General features: G+C 35.9%; 1 protein-coding gene across 8 annotated transcripts in view; it reads left to right on the top strand.

Moving 5' to 3' along the window:
* Nucleotides 1-5,110: 5,110 nt before the first annotated feature.
* Iqub (IQ motif and ubiquitin domain containing) overlaps nucleotides 5,111-24,184 on the top strand; it is a 194,086-nt gene continuing 175,012 nt past the window's right edge. For 2 of the 8 annotated variants that reach the window (XR_015448721.1, XR_015448720.1), the window contains exons 1-5: nucleotides 16,094-16,172; nucleotides 18,255-18,664; nucleotides 19,889-20,023; nucleotides 23,700-23,861; nucleotides 23,949-24,121. Coding sequence is in view for 2 of the 8 variants with exons in the window: in XM_087204580.1 (XP_087060706.1) it covers nucleotides 16,171-16,172; nucleotides 18,255-18,664; nucleotides 19,889-20,023; nucleotides 23,700-23,861; nucleotides 23,949-24,121 (882 nt within the window). In the remaining 6 variants the exon portion in view is untranslated. The other 6 variants (XR_015448722.1, XR_015448724.1, XR_015448723.1 and 3 more) reach the window with 6 other exon arrangements.

A 24,184-nucleotide genomic window follows, 5' to 3' on the forward strand; every position in this document is an offset into this window, starting at 1 on the left:
CTTATGGCAAACAATCATGAGAAGAAAATGGTATTCTTTCTTTTTCCCAATGTGTTTCTCATCTCACTGAGCTATAATGTAAATGCAAAATAGATATTAAGTAGATGGGTTGACTTCTTAGCAGTCACATAGCAAGAGAGCTCATTCTTGAAGGGAAGTGGAAGATGTGTTGGGGGGAGTCAGAGGCCCGGAGTTCTCATTCCTGTGATTCTAACCCTGGTAATGAACTCAGTCATGAAGTTGAGGCAAGTTGTTGGCCTCTCAAGATGACCTATTCCGACTTTTTAAGACAAGTAGAATTTATGATTTATGACTTTCTTTTTCAGTCTGACATTTACTTCAGTGTATTTATAAAGGTCAAAATATATGATCCTAAAGCATGTGTGCATGGATGCTTTCAAGTCAGTTTTCTAACCAGCCATTTTTTCCAGATCTTCCGAGTACATAAAAAACAAAATTGGCTTGCTGTGCCTTTGTCATACTTTCAGTCCCATTTCTCTCATGATTTTTGAGGAGATTTTATGTTTCACCAACGATGCTACTATGGCTTTATTGCTAAAAGAAGACTTTATTGGTGTTTGTGTTAGAATTGCTGGTTGTAGAATAATATAGCAAATAGAATAATGGCTAATATGTAAAACGTTTCATGAGATTTAAATATGAATCCTAGGTACTGTTGTTAAGTACTTAACTTGCTCATTAGATCTGTTCCACAAGCCTAAGAGTGAGATACTGCAAATTATCTCCATTGTTCTGATGAGGAAAACCACAATCCATCCTGAGTAGTTTTGCCTTGCAGCTGTGTAATGTGGGAAGCTGGAGGAACTGAGGCAAAGAGATGCACATTTAGTAGCACATCCAAGTAAGATGTGGAGCTAAATTTTGAAACTGGACAGTCTGGCTCTAGAGTTCTTGTTCCTAACTAGAATGTTATTCTTTACTAATGTACTTGGGATGCTCTCACTCCTGCTGGTGCTCTAGGGATTGTACCCAATAAACCCAGATTTTGCTTCTTTGACCTTTTCTATTAAAATACCTATAATGAACAAATATGAACAGTAGTAGTAATCTGGATTTAATTTTTTGCAAAGATCTTCATATTGGTTAAAGATTACAGGGTAGATACTTTTTAAAAGACGTTGTAATTTTGTTCATCATTCTTTGGCATTTATTAACTGCCCACAAAGCCTTATGTTAAGGGTTTTCTAGGGAATATATTTATTACAGGACGCATAAATTTATAGGATTATCTTATAATAAAAAAGTTAAGAGATACGTCTGCATGCTAGAAACCTGAAGAATCCAGCCAAGTGCCTGGATCCCTTGGCAGTGTCCTCCATGAGTCTGGCTGGAGGTCTATAGCCCAGCAGTGTCTCATGCAAGTCTGTCAAGGATCTGCACTGGAAAGGCCCAAGGGTAGGTGGTGGAATCTAGAAAGTCTGCACCTGCAGGTTGAAGGATCTGTGCCAGAAGGCTAAGGGATCTGCCCTGGAGCCAGGAAGCAACACTGAAGACAAAGGTGAAGACCAGAGCTCCTCCAAATAGAACATCAGCCATCCCCAGTGACAGTGAGGATATGAGGACAGGAACACCTGAGTTTATATCTGGAAAACCAGCCCAGCCACAACGAAGCTTCTCCTGGAAAACAAACAGCATGTAATCTTCCACTCTCGCTCTTTTATGCCATTCCAGCAATAGACTTCAGGTGGTCTTCCAGGCCCAGAACCCCACTGACTCAGCTCAGCTAGGCATTCCCACTCAAGTGGATCATTAATTAATCCACCACACCCCTGATTGTTTTTACTCCACATCTTTTCCCAGTTACTTTCCTTCCAGATCAAGCATCCTTTGCAGATGATTCTTCTGTTCATGGAGTTTCAATGTTGCCAAGTCTCTACTATACTAATTTGAGTAATTTTCAGAATGGCTTAATTTGCTGTAGGTTCCCTATAGGTTTCATTCTGGCTAGTCACCATACTCCAGATTTTCAAGAAGTGTGAGCTTTGCAAACAAGTTAGAGTTGATACTCCCTCCCACATCTGGACTGACTTCAGAGTATTTCAATTTCTGCAAATTTTTTCCTTTGGGATGAAATGGCTTTTACTTAGGGGAACCATATAATTTACTATTCAATAACTTCGTAAGGATGCTTGGTATGCCCCGTGACTTCCTGAACCCTATTGAATAAGGATCAGCTTTCAAGGTTGCCATCCTTTCTGTAAGATGAGTAGTTGGACAACTAGTCTGTCATCTGAATAGAATGTGATACACTGGACATCAAGGTTCACTGTATCCTTTTATTCCCCCCGGACCCTGCCTTTTTCTCAGAATTGGGGTAGAAGAAAGGGAGCTTATTTTTTTTTTTTACTTTTTTCATTTTCTTTTTTTCCCCCTCCCTGTACTAGGATTGAACCAGGGCCTTCACACTGAACCACATCCCATCCCTTTTAATTTTTTTTTTAGATAGAGTTGTCCAGGTAGAACCTGAACTTGCAATCTTCCTGTTGCAAATCTTAAGTGGAGTCAGAAAAGTGAGGCTAATTAAGCTGGTAACACTTTCTATGAATGTGTCTCTTTTAAATGAGAAAAATCAACAATGTCAGGAAAACACTGGAAAACTTCTACATATAGGAAAAATTTTATATATAACCTAATGTCAGCTTTTTCTTTTGTCTCCCAGCTTCCATCATTTAAACAAAACCTAACACCCTGGGGTTTAGGGTTATGTACCATATTGGTGGACATATAATAAGTCTCTTTCTCTTTCTCTTTTGCATTTACTGATAAGTCACTTTTTCCCCAATAAAAGTCATCATTGTATGAGATTCTAGATTACAGATTTAATATGATGAGATTTGAATATTGATGGAGGCTGTAGAAAGGTATTTGGAATTCTGTTTAGTGGTAATAAGCCAAAGCTCTAGATAATGAAGAAAAGCAATAAGAATAAAAGTGACTTAGCATAGGTTACTCCTAAATCCCTGTGTTTTAAATACAAGTTTGTTTCTCATACATACTACATGCCTAAGGAGAGTTGCTAAAGAGTGCTCAGAAGAATCATACAATGGATCCAGAATGCATGGGATCAACTCATTTCCACGAACATGGTAGGGATGGAAAAAAGACATTCACACACAGAAACAGACCACATACAAAATCATTAAAGGTAGTTTTGAATATTTCATAGTTGAGTTTGCTATGCATTGCTAACAATTTTCAAAGCGATCTTTAAGTTCATGATAGATAACTTTATGTGGTGCACTTAAATGTAATTTGTGATAGATGAGCTGCTACATATGAGCAAAGGAAAAGCTTTTTTATGATTTTTTTATGTCTCATGATTTTAAAATTCCTTTTTAGGTAAACCTTTTAGCTTTTTTTCTACATGTTTTCATTACTGCATATTGGTTAAGCACATTAATGGGTTTCTTTTTGGAAGATTTGTACATGCACACAACAGACTTTAATCATTTCCCCAGGAGCCTCCCTTGTCCCACCTTTCCTCCTGGTTTAACATTTTGGTGAATTTCAATGTGTATACTATATTTTGATTATATTATAATATATTTTGATTATATTCATCCCCCATTAGTTTTCATAAAGATTAGTATTAACTATCTATTACAGAATATTGCATTTTACTTTCTTTAACTGGAGGGTAAATTCCTTTTCTTGGCTATTTTTTTTCTTTTTCTTTTTGTTTTTTTTGGTACCGGGGATTGAACTAGGGCCCTTGCACTTGTGCAGCAGACGACAAAACCACTGAGCTAAATCCCCGGCTGTGGTAAATTCTTTTTCTTCAAGATAAAGCAGGTCTACAATTTCTTATCTGAATTTCAAAAATCTCTGAAAATGGAAAGTTTTTCATAACTCATTTGGAATACAGATTTTAATTGATGCAAAAATATTTATGGCCTTTATGCCACTGTAATATGAATATTTTGCCACAGAAGTATTAATGTGTTTGATTCTGGGCTCTATTACTAAACTCATGAATTGTTGCATAATCTAAAGCATATGCCCTTTTAAAACTAAAAAAATTTGACTATCAAACACATTGGACCAATTGAAACAGTATCAGAAAAGTTACTATGGATCTGTACGTATGTTAGCCAGCTCACAAACAAGATCCAAATTTAATCCACATAGATAATTTCCAAAGCATACTTTTCTGTCCTTAGTTTTCTAAATAATTACTCAAATACTTTTTTTCTAATATCCATTTATATCATGATACATTTTAACCTTACCTGTTTAATCTTGTTTTATTTTAAAAATTTAACCTTTGTCTTGGTTTTCTTGTTAGTAAAATTTATTACTTTAATAAAATCTTTGTAAGGACTAAATTAGAAATCTGTGTAAGGTGCTTAGTAACAAGGGAAGTACTTTGAAATGCTCAATTTCATAAAGCCACTAGGTGGCATCTTTGTAAAAATACAGTATAAGCAAGTTAAAACAAATGATTATTGTATAAACACATGCTGAGATGCATAAAAGTAGATGTTTCCTGAGAAATAAAGATAAGTCATTTTGGACAATAAATCCTGAGAGAATGCATAAATTTAAGGTGAAAGGAGGACAATAAAAGATCAGTTTTAAAGAGGAGACCCAGAAAAGTGGGAATTAAGATGAATGGGATTTTTAAAATTACTAGTAGGATTCAAGATACATTATGATTTTGGAAATAGGAGTGAGCATTTAGAAAAACCTTTGTGCACATCTCCACACCAGATCTGCCCATGAAAAACAAATATTAGTGGTTATCTGTGTAACTGTTTTCTTTCGCATTTCCTGATTGTGTAGAAGTGAATAAAATTTTAGCTTTTGCTTCTTTTAAAATGATTACTAAAACAAAGCCAATTTTACCTGAAAATATAATATATTTGCCATGTTTTTCTAATAAGAAATATGCATTTTAAAATGGGATGATTGAAAAAAATGGTATTGGACCTCAGGAAGTTACTAGAGAGATGAGAGTACCATTTTAGCACAGCATAAAGAAATAAAGACTCTGACCATTGTAAATGAGGGAATGGACGTGTACTACATATAAAAATATTTAATTTTGTTAACTCCACATATTTTAAAAATACTGTAGGATGTTAAACATAACATAGAATAATGCTTTAAAATCTGGGCTTTAGGGTCTGACTGCTTGGGTTTAAGTCTTTTTTTTTTTTTTTTTTTTAAAGTTAACCTTTGTGTGTCTTGGTTTTCTCATTAGTAAAATGCAAGTAATAGCAGCTCCTCTTTAATAAAATCTTTGTAAGGACTAAATTAGGAATCTATATATGTAAGGTGCTGAGTGACAATAATAAGCAGTATTATGAGATAGTCACGTGAAGTTTGTTACCACATTTTTAACAGGAACATACTTGATTTTTCCCCCAACACTATTCCGTTCTTCTTTTAAAATTTCCTTAAAGAATTTACTGACAAGGAGGGCCCTTTGTAATTTAGTGCTTTAACAAAACGTTTTGTTTCTTAGAAACGGGCAACTACTTAATAGCTATGGTCTCCCTTTTCTCTTAGGCTGCCAGGAAGTCAAAAGCGGAGTTCTAAAATTAACAAAATCAAGAAGGCACTCACTGTTGTAACCTGTATTCTCTGATTATGATTTAAAGAAAAGATTGTACGCTTAAATTGCCGTTAGAGTTTGGTTGGGAGAGCGGTGCCCTTTTACCAGTGTAACAGGACTCGGAGAGAGGAAGGCGTCGGAGTCCTTTTTCATCGAGGTGCCCAGCAGATAGCAGCCTTCCCTCTGGCTCTCCTCCTCCCCAGCCGGGTTGCGTGCTGCGCGGGGACCTCGCACAGGCCGGAGGAGGCGGCGCCGGGACCGTTGCTAAGATACGGCCGGCAACAGAGGCTCTGGCAAGTGCTGTAGCCGCTTCCCAAGGACCCGAGAAACCGCCTGGTCCCCAGGGGCTGCGTGTCTTAGCCAGGTAGAAGGCCAAGTCTGGCTGCCTTCTGGCCGGCCTCCTAGGCTGGGCCTTGAACAGGTATCTCCAATCCGCTTGGGCCCGGGGGCTGCTAGGCCACTGAAGAACGCCACGCCTCTGCCTTCAAAGTCCTGTAAACCACCGGTCTGCCTCAGCGCCTTTTCTAGCTCTGCCTCTGATTTGGGTTTCAGAAGCAGCCGCTTCAGGCTGGGAGGTGTGCATCAACTCTCTCCTGAGTTCTTAACACAAGGTAATAGTGTAGAAACAAGACGTCAGAAAACCTGTAGCCTTCCTTCAAAGTACTTTTCAGTCTAGTAAATCGAGGGCTTTCACTCTTTTCCGCCACCTGACAGGCCTGTTTGGTAGAGGGCAAAACTGGATCTCTGCCTTACTACTTATACTAATATTCTAGGTGTGTCAAGAGTTAAGGGGTAAAAAATGAAATCTTGCATTTCAAGTGAAAAGGAGAACTTCTTTGTATACAGTCATAATAGAAACTGCTTTTTAATTTTTTCTTTTCTTTATTTTTATTAGTTATTTGCAATGCACAATGAATAGATTCATCATGGGGAATTGGTACCTATTCATATTGCCTCTTAATCCTTTTTATTCTCCCCCCCAGATCTCCCTCCATCTCTAGATCTCCCTCCCATCAAAATGCCTGTGTCCTTGTTTCCTACAATCTTTTATTTTGCTTTTTAAATTATCTATACTTTGGGTTTCTCATGACAGAGGAAACTATGCAATATTTAACCTTTTGCATCTGCTCTGTTTCACTTAGCATTATGGTCTCAAGTACATCCATTTTTCTATAAATGATTCAAATTTATCCTTCTTTATGGCTGAGTAGAAATCCATTATGTATATACCACATTTTCTTTACTCAGTCATCTGTTGATGAGCATATAGGCTGCTTCCAAGATTTAGCCATTAGGAGTTGTACTGCCTGCTATAAACATGGGTATGCATCTATCAGTGTAATATGATGTCTTAGCTCTTTCAAGAAAATTCCAAGAAGAGGAATAGCTGAGTCAAATGAAATTTCTATTTTAAGGTTTTTTGAGGAATCTCCACACTAATTTCTATAGTGTGGAAATACTTTCCATAATGTTGCTCTAGTTTATAGTCCACCAACAGTTTAGAGGGCTCCCCATTCCCTTACAACCTCACCAACATTTGTAGGTTTTTAAGTTCTTGATGATAAATTTAAAACTGTTTGAATAGTTAATACATAAAATGATTAAAAACTTAAACAATAGGAAGATGAACATCAAAAATCTGCCTTTTATCTGTTCCCCTCCACACCTCCAGTTTTACTTCCAGAGATGATCTACATACATATAAATGTGTAGTTGTACCTGTCATTGTATATTTCGTACTGTGCTTCACATTTATACTTAACATTGTATATCTTGGAATCATTGTCTATCATTTATAGACATGCCTCACTTTATCTATGAATGAATAAATGTATGTGTTTCTAAGCATTTCATGAAATTTGGAAACTCTTATAAGCAAAAAGATGAATACATTTCACTACCTAACAATTTAAAACTTCAGTATAATAAAAGAGAACACAAACATAACATCAAGTATATAATGAGAAGTATAACACACAAAGACAGGGTATCTGATTAAGCCTAACAAAACAGGATAAGTGTGGATGGAAACTGCCAGGGGACTGTTCTTGGGGCCATGATGTGATGTTTCCTTTGCAAAGCAATTTGATGGGATTTGACCAAATTAAATTCTGTATACCTTTGGTTTATTTGTTCTAATTCTAGGTCATATTTTATATTATACTTACAGATGTATACGGAGATGTATGTACAAGATGATTGTTGCAGTGCTATATTTTTAATATCCATAGTAGGGCAAACAGCTGAACATGGCTTAGCCCTGTGATGAAGTTGAAAGGACTGAGGTGGAGAAATAGGTTTTATGTAGAAATAAATGTTAAGATGTCTGTTAAGTATATATTAAATTTTTAAAAGTTGTAAAATAGTACAAAGCTTTAAAATATATGGTCATATAGTTTATATATTCAAATTTATATTGATATAAGCTATATCACTTGACTTTTCTGTTGCTGGGACAAAATACCTGCCATGTGCAATTTAAGGGAGAAACAGTTTATTTTGACTGACAGTCTCAGAGGCCTCAGTCTATGGTTGGTTAGCTCCAAGGCACTGGAAGGATATAGTGAAGGAGATGCTTCTTAATGTGTGCCCCCTGGGAAGCAGAGAGTGGGGAAGAGCCAGAGAGGTAGGGGCCAGTGACCAGATTCAGTTCCCAAGGTCATGCCCCCATGAGCCACTTCCTCCAACTAGTCCCACCTCCTAACAGCCCATTCATCTGTGAACTCATCAGTTCATATCCATTATAAGGTTAGTCCTCTCACAATCCAGTCACCCTTCCAAGAACAACACCCTATTCCAGTCAAGTTAACAATCAAGATGAATGACACATTGTCTTGGGTACTTTTCTCTCCTTGCTGAGACAAAATACCAGATGCCCAAAGTTAAAGGGGAAAGACACTATTTAGCTCACAGTTTGTAGAGGTTTTAGTCCATAATCAGCTTGCTCTGAGGCAGGGTGGCACATGGCAGAGGGCTAAGTACAGAGGCGAAACAGTTCCCGGCAACCACAAGGTAGCAGAAGCAACAAGGGACCTTAACTGCATCTTTCTGCCCCTTTTATTCAGACTACTTAGGATGGGCAGCACTCACACCCTTAACCTAGTGCCCTCAGGCCTAACATTGCACCATGAATCAATCCCACACTCTAGATTCAGCCACCTCTGAAAAAGTCCCACTTAAAACTGCATGAGGCTTTGCGGTGGGGGACATCTAAACACAAGCCATAACATGTATGAACATAAACAGATACAATTAAATACGTAATTGTAGACAATTTCTGGACAGATAAACTGTGAACATTGCCAAATATTGAGGAATAAAATTAAGGTATGTAAATAAGATGGTACTTTTACTTTCTATTTTATTCTCTTCTGCTTTGTTAAGTTTATTTATTTATTTATTTTGTAAGCATATATTGCTCTCTTAAAAACAACAATTGTACTACTCAGAAGGTTGAAGCAGGAGGATTGTAAGTTTGAGGCCAGACTGGACATCTTAGTGAGATCCTGTCTCTAAAGGGGTGGGGATATAACACAGTGGTAGAGGGCTTGCCTGGCTTGCCAAGGCCCTGGCTAACAACAGCAACAAAATTAACAATAACAATAATGAAAAAACATTAATGAAATATTTCAAGCCATAGCTATGATGATATTGCTACCTGTTTAGGCTGGAATTTCACAGCATTTTATGTTTCACACTGTGATATCTATGTCTTGTCATTTACATTTAATATCTACGGATTGTAAGTTTATGCATATTTATAGGTATGAGTGGAGCATGTTAATATATATCTGGGGAGTATTAAGAATCACTATAATTATCAGCTTATTCTAAATGGATGAAGAAAACAAAACCCTGCTGAATATTTTCTACTCAACTTTAAATCAGTCACGTTTCTCACTGAAAAATAAAAGACAGTTTCTGATTGTAAAATTATCATTAACCTCTGAATTGACCTCCACTAACATACCATGAGGCATCCCTCACCTAGATTGAGATCAGCAGTTCCTAGATTTTTCCTTGATCACCAGAACCCTTACCTGTTCTCCCAAGTCCCCATGAATTCTCACATGCAAGCTCTGTCGTGGTTAGAAGCATGGATCCAGATTGACTGGATTTGCATCACAGATTTACTTTTCTGATGGATGATGTTGAACACATTCAAATTTTCTATGCTAAGTTCTTTATCTGTAAAATGAGCACAATAACATCAATTATGAGGATTAAATAATTTATAAATATTTGCTAATTTTATGCTTTATTTTGGAAGTATTTTCATTGAATAAAATAAATAGTTGTGTAGCACCTGTGAGGCATTACTCATGTATAATTATTACTAGCCTTTTAGAAAGTTTAGAAATAGTCCATTAGTGGTTGGATAACATTTATTAAGTGCTTACTGTGTGCCTGCAACTATTTGCTAAGTACTTTTCTATACATTATTTTGTTTAATTCTTAAGAGAAACTTTGATATTGAAGTTGTTAATAATCCATTTCACAAATGAGGAAAATAAGGCTTAAGAAACTTTGTATCTTCAAGTCAAACAATTAGTAAGAGTCAAGAACTGTGGAGGTTTGGTATTTTGCCTTGCACATGAATACATTTATCTATCTCTGTTTTTGGTGTTCTGGTCAGAGACAAAGGACTCATGGCAGAAGTAGCCTGTGCTTCAAGTTTGTGCCAGTTTCCTATGGTCCCTGGGCCTGCAGGGATGACACAGGTAAATATGCCAGTCGGTTTTCTGATATAAATGAATAGCTTCTCTTGAGAAACTCATGAAGAAAAATAGGTTTTTTTAGGTCACAGTTTCCAAGGATGAAAGTCCAAAAGGCACAGTGCCAGCCTGCTGAGAATCCACTGGCTGCGTTGTCGCCATCATAATGACAAGAGGTCACATGGAAGGGAGCCACACAACTCCAGGCTGGAAGCCAGAGGTCGGGAGGGCTCTCTCTGGAGTAGTTCTGGTCCTACAGACATTAATCTTTTCTGGGGCTGTGCTCCCCTTTGCTTCCCATGAAGTTCCACCTCTTAAGGGTCTACCACCTCCCAACACTGTCAGACTGAGGACCATTTTCTCAGTGCATGAGCCCTTGAGGGATGCACTCAGACCAAATCCAGTCCAGAGCATTGAGCCTACGTGGGTGTCTGCACAGGGGAATTTTACTGCTTGTATAGTAAACTAAGCAAAACCTGCTCTTTAAGGGAAGAAGTTATCTCAACTTTCATAAGTTCTTGTTGCAAATACAACCCTGAGATATAGCCTTAGTAAGCAGTGGTCTTGGCTTTGCATTTCTGTTTTACCCAGTACGAATATGTTGGGACAGTCAGGTCCCATGGCAGATTGCTTCTCTCACCAGGGATTTGCTAAGTGAAGATTCGAACACAGGTCAACTGGCTATAAGGTTGATTTCTTCCTGAAATTCCACTTTGGAAAACCAAAGTTGAGAGCACAGTACCAGATGGGAGTGAGTCCTTTCTGATCTATAACCACTATGATTTTATAATTTAGAACCTTGAAATTTCTTATTTTTAGGCTACACAGATGCTTATCACTGCTAATTATTATAAGGATAGTTGCTAACCACCTTCTTTAAAAGCAACTAACAGCTTGAAAACTTTTTATGCAATTATTTACTTTTTATGACTTACTCATATTAAGGACCTCCTATGAACTGTAGATACTACCTTACATAGAACCTACATGTTATAGGGAAGGGAAATCATCAGTACTATCTTTCTCATGGGATATATGTTGTGGGCAGTAGAGTAATTCAGGTCATATAACTTAATAAACTAGTAATGAACACAAAACACATCACAAAACACAGCAAATAGCAAATGGAGGGAGTTGCATTGCCAAGGAAGGTGGAGGGGTGTTGATTTATACAGTATCCATCAAAAGATTTGCTTTATATCATGTGGCTGCTATTTGTAACTGCATAGATGTCACAAATCTCATATCATCTGCAGACTTCTAACTCTCCAGGTTCTATTTCCTGGACAGCTTCTCAGAACTCCAAATTACCCAACCTACATTGACTGTCCAATGGGCATCTCAAACATCCGCTTCCCCCAAACCAAACTGTGATATAACTCCCACTCATATTCCAATCCTGCTTTATTTTCAGCTTTCCTCATTTCTATAATTGCAACTCTATCCTTCCAGTTGCTCAGGCTAAAAATATTAGCAGTATCCCTGATTTTTGTGTTTATCTCATAGCCTATAGCTAGTTCATCATCAAATCCTTTCAGCTCTATCTTTAAAATATACGCAGAATGTAGCCACTTCTCACCATCTGTCCTCCACTATCACTCTGGTCCTTTTCACATCATATCTTGGTTACTGCAGTAGATTCCAGGAGACTCCTAGTCATCTACCAGCTTCCTACTCTTTTGCCTCCCATAATCTCTTTGACAATCTAGCAGCCTGATTAGGTCTATTAAATTGTAAGATACCATTATTTCTTTCCTCAAAACCTTCTATTGGCTTCACTGAGTCAAAGCCAAAGTCTTTCTGATGGCCTATAAGGCCCGATCTGATGCGATACCCTCTCCCCACAATCTGGTCTCTGACTTCAACTCCTACTATTCTTCCCTTTGCTCACTGCTGTCCAGACACATGAAATCACTAGCTATTGCCTAGGTATTTGCTTTCTCTTATTGCCTCATTTGTCCTCGTGCCTTACTTATTTTCTCACTTTAACCTTTTGCTCAAATGTCATCTTACCATAGATGAGCTATCCCTTTCCCACCACACTTGCTTCAGCAAAACCCTCCACTGTACTCTGTCATGCCTTCTCTGGAAACAGGAATACTTCTTCTCTATCTTCTGTATTATCTTCCTAACACTTGTCTTCATCTGACCCAGTATATATTTTGCTACTTTCGTTGTTTCTTGTCTGATTTCCCCATTAGAAGGTAAGTTTGATTACTGCATGGATGTTTCAATAAATGTAGTTTGTTCATTTCTGTGTCCTTAGACACAGATCAAAGAGTAATTGGTAATGAGCAGGTGCCCAATAAAAATTTGTCAAGAAAATGAATGAGGTCAGTTATAACTAAGTTTTATTTTTTTAAAGGTTGTGGTACATAGATAGAGAAAGTGAACTAATATATTCTATTTTCTAATTTCTGGGTATTTCTTTCAATAATGCGTGTTCATATTGATTTTGTTATTCCAATTTAAAAGGGACTCATTTAAGTGATAAAATTTCGGCACTATCTTCAAATTATACCTCAATTCTTTATGATGTTCAATGGCAGCAATAATTGCATCTTATTTTTGATCCTAACTTTAATGAGAATTCTTCTAGTGTTTAATTAAATATGATATTACAAGTTGATAAACTTTATCAGAAAAAGAAAGTTTGATTTTATTTTTAGCTTTTGGAATCAAGAATATGTACTGATTTTTGGCATATGTACAAGTATTTTTCCTTTTGCTCAATTAGTTTAGTAAATTATGTCAACAGTTCTCATAATATTGATCTTTGCATCCAGCATTTACCTATTTATATATCAAAATCAAGAATTACTGAGCATATACCAATTGCTAAACCTGTTTCTTGTGAAGAACCAACATTGATAAGCAAAAAAGATTCCTCCTCTCATGACAACATTATTTTACTAAGGGATGACAGACAATAACCAAGCAAATGAGTGAACAAATTATGCTTTTCAACAGTGATTAGATCTATGAATACAATAAAATAGGTAGGGGAGTGGAGTGTAGTTAGCCATCCTCCTTGGAGTTGCATTTGAGCTGAGATGAGGAAGATTAGAAGGAGTTAATGGTACAGATCTCTGGCAACACACTTTTGACAGAGAAAATAGAAAATGCAAACCTGATTTGGTGAGCCACCTCTGCAATCCCAGCTAGCTGGGAGGTTGAGGCAAGAGGATCACAAGTGCAAGGCCAGTTTGAGCAACCGTCTAAAAATAAAAGTAAATAGCTGGGGCCGTAGCTCAGTGATAGACTGGCTGCCTAGCATGCTCAAAGCCCTAGGTTTAATCTCCAGTACCGAAAAAGAAGAAAAAAAGAAAGTCCTAAAGTGAAAATCAACCGCACATATAGTAAGATGGAGGTGGGGGGTGGCGCGTTTAGAAAATGAGGTCAAAGAGGTGAGCATGATCCAGGTCATTTAGGACCTTGAAAAAAGCCAAGATGGATATTTTAGCTTTTATTCTGGAAAACATTTTACTATAGGGGTATTGAAGTATGGAAGGGCCACGATTTGGTCTGATTAAAAATATTTCTGTAGGGGTAGGATGCTCAGTGGTAAAGCACTTATCATATGCACAAGGTTAAAAAAAAAATCTCTGGCTGCTGTGAGGATAATGGACTCTTTTTGGAGGTAGAAGTTTCAAAATGAAACTAATGTGACCGATAGGCTCTTACAGTAGTACTGTTGAACTATGACTAAGACTGGGTTTTCAGGTCAGTATCAACAGGATGTATTGAATGACTGAATAATGGGTGAGAGAAAAAGAAGAATTGAGGATGACTGCAAAAGCAGTCATTTACTACACTGTTGGACATTAGTTACTCATTGTATGGTTATGAAATGTACTGTCTCAGGCCTAGGAGGGTCTACGCTGTTGCCTTGGTGGGTGACCTAGTTGGTTTAATGTTTTTCTACCTTGGTTGGATACTCTGTAGTTTTCTGCCCTGGGAGTGCTAGTAAGTGTTGTGGGCCTTTGCATGGGGCCGTATCCACACTGGGTGCAATCAGATGGGACTTAACAATGTTCCAGAGTACAGATGAGCAGACCTAGCTCCTGCTGGCTGTGTGATACACACCATGGTTGTTCTGAACTTGACATCCTCACTGGACAGCTATGAGAATACTCACAAGATGCTGACTCTAGAGGAGGCTCCTTGGTGCTGGCTGGCATTCCTCTTGGGAGACAGTTCTCCACAGCTCTCTTGTATTTCTGCTTGAGAGGCAATGGCAGGTTTGTTCTGGACTGTCTTTTTAAGGATGCTTGTATGATGAGCAGCCTTGAGAGATAGAGCTAGTCTTCTTCTAGAGCAAAGACCATTTGTTTTTCTTATTGCTGGGAATTGAACCCAGGGCTCATGCATACTAGGCAAGTGCAAAATATTTGACTTATTCCTTTCTTATTTAGATGCTTTCCTTCTCTCCCTTTCATTCCTTTTCTCCATTTCTTCCTTCCTTCCTTTTTTTCTCCTTCTTTCCTTTCTTTTTTTCTTGTCTAACTGCTCTGACTAGAACTTACAGAGCTACATTGAATAGAAATGGTAAGAGAGGGCATCCTTGGCTTATTTCTGATCTTAGAAGAAAAGCTTTCAACATTTTACCATTGAATGAATTAGCTGTGAACTTTTCATTATGTGGCTTTTCTTGCATTGAGATACATTTCCTCTATGCTTAATTTGTTGAAAATTTTACCATAAAAACATGTTGAATTTTTTCAAATACTTTTTCTGCATCTATTGATATGATCATATAGTTTTTGACCTTAATTCTGCTAAGATGCTAATAAATGTGTATATTTACTGATTTGTATATATTGAAACATCCTTGAATCCCAGGAATAATTCTCACTTGATTATGTTGAATGCTCTTTTTAAAAATGCTGTTGTAATAGCTAAATCCTGGAAGTAGCCTGAATACCCATCAACAGATGATTGGATAAGGAAAATGTGGTATCTGTATATAATGGAATACTACTTGGCTATAAAGAATGACAAATATGAGGTATTTGTAAGGAAATGGATACACATAGAAAATATAATGTTGAGTGAATAAACCAGATACACACACTTCAATATCATATGATATCTCTCATTTGAGGGGGGCAAAGTACAAAGAAAATGCAAAAGGATGGATAGAAAGGGACAAGGGGATGGATCACTTGCAGGAGGAGAGTGGTCCTAGCAAACAAGGGTGAAGGATGAGGAGGAGGGGGAAGGTGAAATAAGAAAAAGAAAGATATGCCATGTATAGAAACCCAAAAGTTCCAATTTTTATAAACACTATGTGCCATAACATGAGCCAAGACAAACAATATCAACAAGTATGAAAAAGGGGAAAGGGGAACCAGAGGGGTAGAGGGAGTGAAGGGGAAAGGAATTAAAAAAAAAAAAGAAACAAGCTGTAATATGTGCATGTAATCACTCCCCAAGATAATTGTAAACGGCATGAATTGCAAACATGTACGCATTAAACAAACAAATAAAACAAATGCTGTTGAATTCATTTTGCTAACTCTGGTTGAGGATCCCTTTTCCAAAAGAGAGCAAAAATGTTTCAAATTTTAGAGTTTTTAAGATTTTGGAATAAATTGAAGGTTTAGATTTATTAGCATTTTCAGTTTTGACTTTTTGGATTAGGAATTTCAACCCTTACTTTGTTGAGGATCTTTTGCATCTATATGTATAGGGATTTAGCATGTAATTTCCTTTTCCTATAGTGTCCTTGTATGACTTTATTTTTAGTATAATGCTGGTTCCATAACATGAGGGTTTTTTTGTTTTTTTTTTTTTTTTGGTACCGCGGATCAAACTTGTGTCCTTGCGCTTTTGAGGCAGGCGGTGGAACCACTGAACTAAATCCCCAGCCCCATAATGTGAGTTTTGAAGTATTTCCTAAACTTAATTTTTTAGAAAGTTTAGGAAAGATTGGTATTAATTCTTTAAATATTTGGCAGAATAATTCTTCCATGAGCCCATTTGGTCTTGAGTTTTTCTTTTTTGAATTATTTTTGATTGCTAACTCAATGTCCTTACTCATTATTAGTGTGTTCAGGTTTCTGTTTCTTTGGTAGTTGTGAGTTTCTAGCAATTTATCCATTTCTTCTAGTTTTTCCAATTTGTTATTGTATAGTTGTATAGTAGTCTCTTACCTCTACTATTTCAATTTTCTATGATAATTTCATACTGACAATATTTGTTTTAATTTACCTATATGTTTGTGGCTTTATGTGTTAATCTTTCCTTGGAATAATTTTCCTCTTTTAATGATATCCTTTAGAAATTGCTTTAGAGCAGATATCTTTGTGGTAACTTACTTGCAGTTATTTCCATTTTCTTCCTTGAAAGATAATTTTTCTGGGTGCATAATTCTATGTTATGATTATTTTCTTTCATTTAGTTTCTTCTTGGCTTTGCTTTTATTTTTTTCTGATAAGTTTTCAGTCACTTTTCTTTATATTAATGTCACCAAATTAAAATGATTCCAAACAATAGATGATGTGTCCTTTATGACTGTTCACCCTCAGGACTCTGTCTTTGGTTTGCTATAATTTCATTATAATGTATATGGTTATGAATTATTTATATTTATCTTATTAGGTATGTAGATTTATTTTGTGCTTACTGGATCTGTGGATCAACACATTCTCCTAGTTTTGAAAAATTCTCAGTCATTGTCTTTTAAAATATTTCTTTTTCCTTCTAATTTTATTTTCTCCTTCTGGGACTCTAATTTGATATATGCTAGATCAGAAGCTGACAAACATTTTCTGAAAGGGCCATTTTTAGGCTTTATAGGCCACATGCAATCTCTGTTGCATATTCTTTGTTGCTTTTTAAGAATACAGACACATTCTTTGCTGGCTGAAAAACAGCAAAACCATATGCTAGATTTTTTTTTCCTTCTCCATGGCTCTAATTCACTCATATTTTTATATCTTAATCCCTTTGTAGCATTTAATACAAAATATTTTCTCCCAGTTGACTAATCCTCTCTTCAACTCTTTCTAACGCTTTATAGCTTGTTCATTGAGTTGAACAATTATATATTCTTTATTTCAGATGTTTCTTTTTAAAAATTTTGTTTCCTGGTAGTCAGATCTCTCCACTGTCTAGGGGTGAATTTTCTCTCTTTCTTTCTCTAAGAATTTATGCTCAAATCAGAAGCCTCAGATTTAGCTTTTGTGTCTTACTCCTGTTCCCAGGTCTAATCTTCCCCTTACTGTTGTCATAGAAAATCCAAGCTCAGGGCTACCTCCTCTACCCTCTCTTCCTGGCTTCCAGCTTCTGTAGTTTGCTCTTCTGGCTCCTCACTGCTGTTATCTAGCTCCTTCTTTGTACCCTAACTCTGGATACCCTGGACTACCCTGGCCAAAGCTACTAGTTGCTGTCATCCTGTTTCTCAAGCTCTAATTAACTCTAAGCTCAACTCACATTTGCATGTTTGTTTTTGTGGGCATAGATCATTGGAGGTCTCCACAATGTGTGAGTGCAGAGCTAATGCAAAGTATCTATTGAAGCTAAGAAACAGTTGCTGTGAAGCTGGCTGGCTCTTTGAAGCTTCTAATCATTTGTAATGTGAGAGGCATATATCCATGTTAGTTTTATATTCAGAAAAGAGTATTTCTGAAGTCTTTTTATTATGACATACTTTTTTGAGTAAGGATGAATGACAAAATATATGCAACTATTTTTTCCATATATTCTTCATAGAATATTGCTCTCAAAATTCTTGTTTTGAAGTTATTTTACTTTTAATTTTTACTTCTTTTACTTTGTTTTATTAAAAATTCACCAATGCTTTTTAACGTTGCTATTAGTAAGATAATCAACATTTAAGAAATAATGAGCAACATTATACTGTATTATGAACACCACTCTATACCATCAATAAATTGGATATTTGATGTAGAAACTCTCCAATACATAGTAAATGTGTTTGTTTTTTTTTAATTTAGGAAAATGTCTGATCAAGAGGAACAGTTGGATGTTTGGGGCATAGTTGAATCCACAGAAGAAAGTGATGATGCTATTGACATTATCAATATCCCAGTTCCCTCAGACACACTGGAAGAGTCAGAATTAACTGAAGAAAATGGATCTGAAGAAGAACAATTCACTACAGGTCATGCAACATCCAAAGACCAAAGTTACCAGAGTGCTACAAGTCCAGAATCAAATGAAGAAGAACTCGTGGTAGAGACTATATCTCCAAGACAAGCTTCTCATACACTGAAACTTGAAGAAGAGCAGCACGCAATGCAGCCAGACGAGCAGAATCTAAGTGATGAAAATCTAGCCTTTCTGTATAAGATAAAGGCTATAAAGGAGTCTTTGCAAATATCAATTAAAGATCCCTCAGCAACAGGTATTACCTAGAAAAGATAGGATATTTTATTTTCCTTTTTCAAAAAATGGATGCTTTTCTTGTTAATTTTTGTTTGAAGATGTATTTTATATCTGATACTACTTTCCCATTTCCTTATCCACCAGACTTCTGTGCTTACACCACTGGAATCTCTTCAGTATCTGTGAAAAACTCTCTGTCCCACACTGCTATTTTTCCTCAATAAATGAGCATCATTAAATTTTAAATTCATATTTGTATAGTTTTTCAAAAAAGTAAGTTTTGAAAATGCCCCAAAACCTTGAGAAATGGTGGACAAATGCTTCAGTATAATTGGAATTTATTTGCATGCCTATTTGGAATTTCTTTGCATGCCTATTTGGAATTAATTGTTGTACATAGCTAGCAAGAGTTGTGAGAATTTGACTCCTGATTTTTAGTTTCACATTCCGTGTCCATTCCACTAAACAGGTTGCTTTTACATATCACTGTAGTCTGTTTTGTGTTAACCTCATATTTAGCTTTGGAAAAATCATTGTTGTCTTTCACTGTAGATCAGTTTTAAAGACATTACCAAATAATATTGATTACACTGAGTGGTTATTATTACATTCTTGATAACAAAGAAGGGGAAGCAGGAATAAGGTGCTTACACAGAAAACCATTAACTGACCATTCCTTTTCCTCCTTGTTTATGAATTTTAAGACAGTTTCCACCAACACAGTGGAGAACATGGGCCATTATTTAACAACAATAATAACAGCAGTTTAGTTTGGCTTGTTAAATGTAGTTTTTGAATACAGTGGGTAGTTTAAGTAAAGAATGAAAAAGAAAGTCAGAAAACTATACCTGACAGAACAGAATATTTCTCAATTTCATTATTTAGTGGAAATTTGGGTTTAATTTTGAATAGTTTTGTAGTTCCCCGATATTATAACTTATAAAAAATACATGATGGGGCTGGGGATTTAGCTCAGTGGTTCTGCCGCCTGCCTCGCAAGTGCAAGGTCCCGAGTTTGATCCCTGGTACCAAAAAAAAAAAAAAAAGAAAAGAAAAAATACATGATAATTTAAAATTTAAAGTCAGTGTTGGCCATTTCTCCATATATGTGACTGAGTGTGGTGGAGAAGCAACCTGCATTCCATATGATTAAAAAGGGGCCCATAGTTCTACATCTGTGGCGTATAAGTGGCTATCCCTGGATATATTTTATTATGATTATTTATTTTCTTTTTCTCTACAGTAAAAGTTGTACTTATTCCTGTGGGTCAGAAAATTATAATGTCTTTTAAGGTTGACACCATTTTAAAATACCTTGGGGATCATTTTTCACGCTTATTAGGTATCCCATCTTCTGAACTGCAGATAAGTTATGCAGGTAAGTTTGAAGGGTAATGAATTTATTAAGTCTTCTCTAGTTTTAACATGTAAATGATATCTTTGATGTCCAAAACTAAATATCTTGATGTTTACTATTGGAGCATATTGTGCTTGTGTGTTCATTTGTTTAAAAGATTTTTTTATTGAAGAATTTGTGCTACATTATTTGGTTAATAACTGAAGATATGAAGAAACATGAAATGAGATTCTTATTCTCAAGTTGTCAATAGACTAGTAAGGAAGAATTGCATGCAGTAGTTACTACGTAATGTGTAAATGCTTCAATGGAAATATGTACAAAAAGCTATGAGAATGGGAGAAAGGAACTTCAGAGACTTTAGAGTTTTCTTTCTTTCTTTCTTTCTTTCTTTCTTTCTTTCTTTCTTTCTTTCTTTCTTTCTTCTTCTCTTCCTTCCTTCATTTCTTCCTTCCTTCCTTCCTTCCTTTCTCTCTCTGTACTAGGGAGCAAACCTAGGGCCTCATGCATGCTAGGCAAGTATTATACCACTGTGTTGCATTCCCCATCCCCTGAAAATACTGTGTTTTCTATATATTAAGGTCATTCCCATGATGTTAGTTAGGTTTATTTATATTTTGTGGATGATACTGAGAAGCCTCACAGAAGTTATGTTAGCCTTGTTTCATGATTGGATGTAGTTTTTGTGATAGTTACCCCAGACTAGTATATGTTTCTGTAGAACATGTCTGAAAAACTCCTAATATTTTGTTTTGAGAGTTTTGGTATTGACTTATAAAGTTTCCAGAGAAAAATGATTAAATTGAAAAACTATTTTAGGCATCCATTATAGTGAATGTATTACTCAAAAAGTAAAATGTATTCAAATAACCAGAGTTTAATTAAGGAAACTAAATTTCAAATAATTATTAATAAAAGTAATGATAATGGTTTTGATCATAAAGATTACTGTATTGAAGCCTTACTATGTGTTAGTGCTTCTGCAAAGCATTTTGCCTACATTATCATTTAGTCCACGGAACAATCTTTTGAGATAGGTATTACTATTAACTTTTTTCTGAGAGGTGAAAACTAAAACATGAAACTTTTCTAAAGTTACACAAATGCTAAGTGCCAGAGTCTGAACTGAAATATAGATATGACTCCAAAGAGGAAATTTGAAATTACTTCCCGTTATCTCAAAGGTGAAGTCCAAAATTGAAGAGAGAGCACTTACTGACTGGGGCTCGTGATCAGTGGTATAAAGCAACACGTGTATTTCTCTTGCAGTTTTGGAAGCCAGAAATCCTAAATCAGTTTCACTGGGAAACTCACAGTCAAGGTGTCAGCATGGCTGCTGTCCTTCCAGAGACTCTAGGGGAGAATCCACTTCCTCACCTTCCAGCCTTAGAGTTGCAGTCCTAGCATTCATTGATTCATTGGCCTCTTCTCCATCTTCGGAGTCACAGAGTAGCATATTCACATCTCCTTTCCTCTGTCCTATTGCCTTTTCCTCTAGGGTCAAATTTCAGTCTTCCTTCCTCTGATCAAGGCACATGTGATTATTTTTAGGGCACAACCAGATAGGATTGGATGATCCCTTCATCTCAAAATCCTATACAAGTCAGTTTTTCTGTATAAGGGAGCATTCTTGGAGTAGGATATGGATGCATTTGTGAGCATTATTCAACCTATCAAAAAGTATAGAGATATTCATGTTTATTTTTAAAATTAAGAATATAGGGTGTGACATTTAAGCTCAAAGACCTTAGAATGTGCTTTCTTGGACATAGCCAAAACAGATGACTGGTGTTTTATATGTCTTATGAGTATCACTACTGCTGTGTTCAAATTCCTAATTGTAATTGAGGAAGACTGTACATTTGAAGGTTGATATAAGTTCCATCAGTAAAGTTTGTATGACACAAAACAACAACCAGTAACATTACTGCACTTTCATATGATTTAAAACAAGGAAAGAAAGTTAATTTATTGAATACACCTATGGTAGGATGGAGCCAGAAAAAGGAGTAGAAGTTGAAGCAGTTCAACAACAACAAATGAAGTGATACACACCTTCTCCAGCATAAAACTGAGGTTAAACTTCATTTGGCATTTTATTAAGTTATGTGAATTTCTGATTATGGAAAGAGAAAAAGGAAGGAATTTTGTAGAATTTTGAGTCTATGCTTTTCTACCTTAGAGGGTGGAATGGGTTTTATAATAATCCTGATTCCCTAAAATAGATATGTGTAGGGAACAGGGAAAGGGGACGTTACTAGAACCTCTGCAGTAAGTTCTAGTCTCCTGCGAGCCACAGCAGCACAAGGCGAATTACAGGAAAGGTAGAAAAATGAGACTGAGAAGAAGCTGAGCTTTGGGTCTGATCAGTGCTGCTCTGGGCGGCAAAGATGAAAGCCCCCAGCTTACTGTAGCACCTTTTATTCAGTACATCAGGAGAAATAAATGTAAAAAATGACTTGCAGAGAGTTCAGTACATCCGGGTAAGCAAGATAAAACAATCCAAGAACAATGAATAACTGAGTAGATGAAGATTTTGTTCCTCCCAGGATGTCTTCAGCTGGTGTAATCTTGTCGTGGAGCATCACAGCATCACCGGGTCATTGAGGTCTCAGTTGTGACCGGAGGCCAAAATGGAATTATGTCTTGGAATGCCATACCTGGGCTGTAGGCAGGAGAACTAGGCTAATCAAATGATTTTTTCCTAAAATTATATAGCATTGCTCCAGACAGATATGTCCCATATTTACATATAAAACATTATGCTTTTCCATTGGGTCAAGGTTTAGTACATGATCCTGTTCATACTATAGAATGTTTTTATTTTTAAATGTATATTACATTTCATGGTTGTTATATGTTTATATATCTAAAAAATTCAGGATTGTAGCTTTATTTATAGTGCTGAATTCCTGCACAAAATGGCACTATAACTCTTCCACTTATGGAGTTTAATTTTTACTTTATTATTATTTTACTTATACATATTTATGGAGTTCAGTGTGATAATCTGATACATGATACATAGATGCAGTGTATAATGATCCAACCAGGTAGTTAGCATTTCTATCTCCTTAAACATTAAGAATTTTTTGATTAACAAAAAATAACTGTACATATTTATGAGATACAGAATAATACTTCAACATATATAAAGTATATACTGATCAAATCAGAGTAATGTTTACATCTCCTTATAATTATTTTATGTTTGGAGGCTTTGAGCTTCTTTCTAGTAGCTCTCTAAGAGAAGCTCTCTTATAAGCTCTTATATAAGCTCTCTTATAAGAGAAAACTCTCTTATAAGAGTTTTTTGTACTAACATTACAGCAAGAGGCAGAAACTATTAATTCTCTATTTAATAATTAAATGATACATGTTTCTATAAGCATCTTTGGTAATTTATATCACGTTAAAATGTGTTTACCTGGTTATATATTTCTAAAGACTATTGTAATCATGGTGACTGTAGTAAATAATAGTATATTGCACACTTGAAATTGCTGAGAGAAAATTTTAAGTGTTCTCACCACAAAACAATCAATATTTGAAGTAATGGACATGTTAATGTGCTTAATTAGCTTTATTTCACAGTGTGTATATAATGTTGTACATTTTAAGTGTATACAATTTTATTTCTCCATTAAAAAAGACATAGACATTTCTTTGCCATAAAACTTAAAATTTTTATCTTTAGGTAAAATTCTTAGAAATAATGAGACTCTCATACAGCATGGAATTAAGCCACAGGAAAGTGTACAACTGGAACTCTCTTCTCTAAATCCGGATCTATATCCAATCAAAAGAATAGTTACATTAAATGATGTCTCTCGAATCATAACTGTCATTGTACAAACTGGTGAGTTATTTGATGTCTTTCAGGTAAAGTATTTACATGTACCTTTGCAGCTGAACTTCCATTGAGTCTTGGTTTTTTTCCTCTTAGGGATTGATCAGTTCCAGGAAGTACTTGTTGAAATTGTAAAATCTGACTTTCACAAGCCATTTATTGGTGGATTTAGACATAGAATAACAGGAATAGAATATCACAATGCTGGAACACAGACTGTACCTAAAAAGATTCCTGAGAAGCTTAATTTATTTTGTAGGGACACACAGGTAATACTTTTATTTTTCCATTGAGGCTTTTAAAGCTATAGGATTGATAATTTGTTATATGTT

Source organism: Heterocephalus glaber, unplaced genomic scaffold (assembly GCF_053883595.1).
Source record: "Heterocephalus glaber isolate CG9 unplaced genomic scaffold, H.glaber_assembly_v1.0 deba00000546, whole genome shotgun sequence".
Taxonomy (NCBI): Eukaryota; Metazoa; Chordata; class Mammalia; order Rodentia; family Bathyergidae; genus Heterocephalus; species Heterocephalus glaber.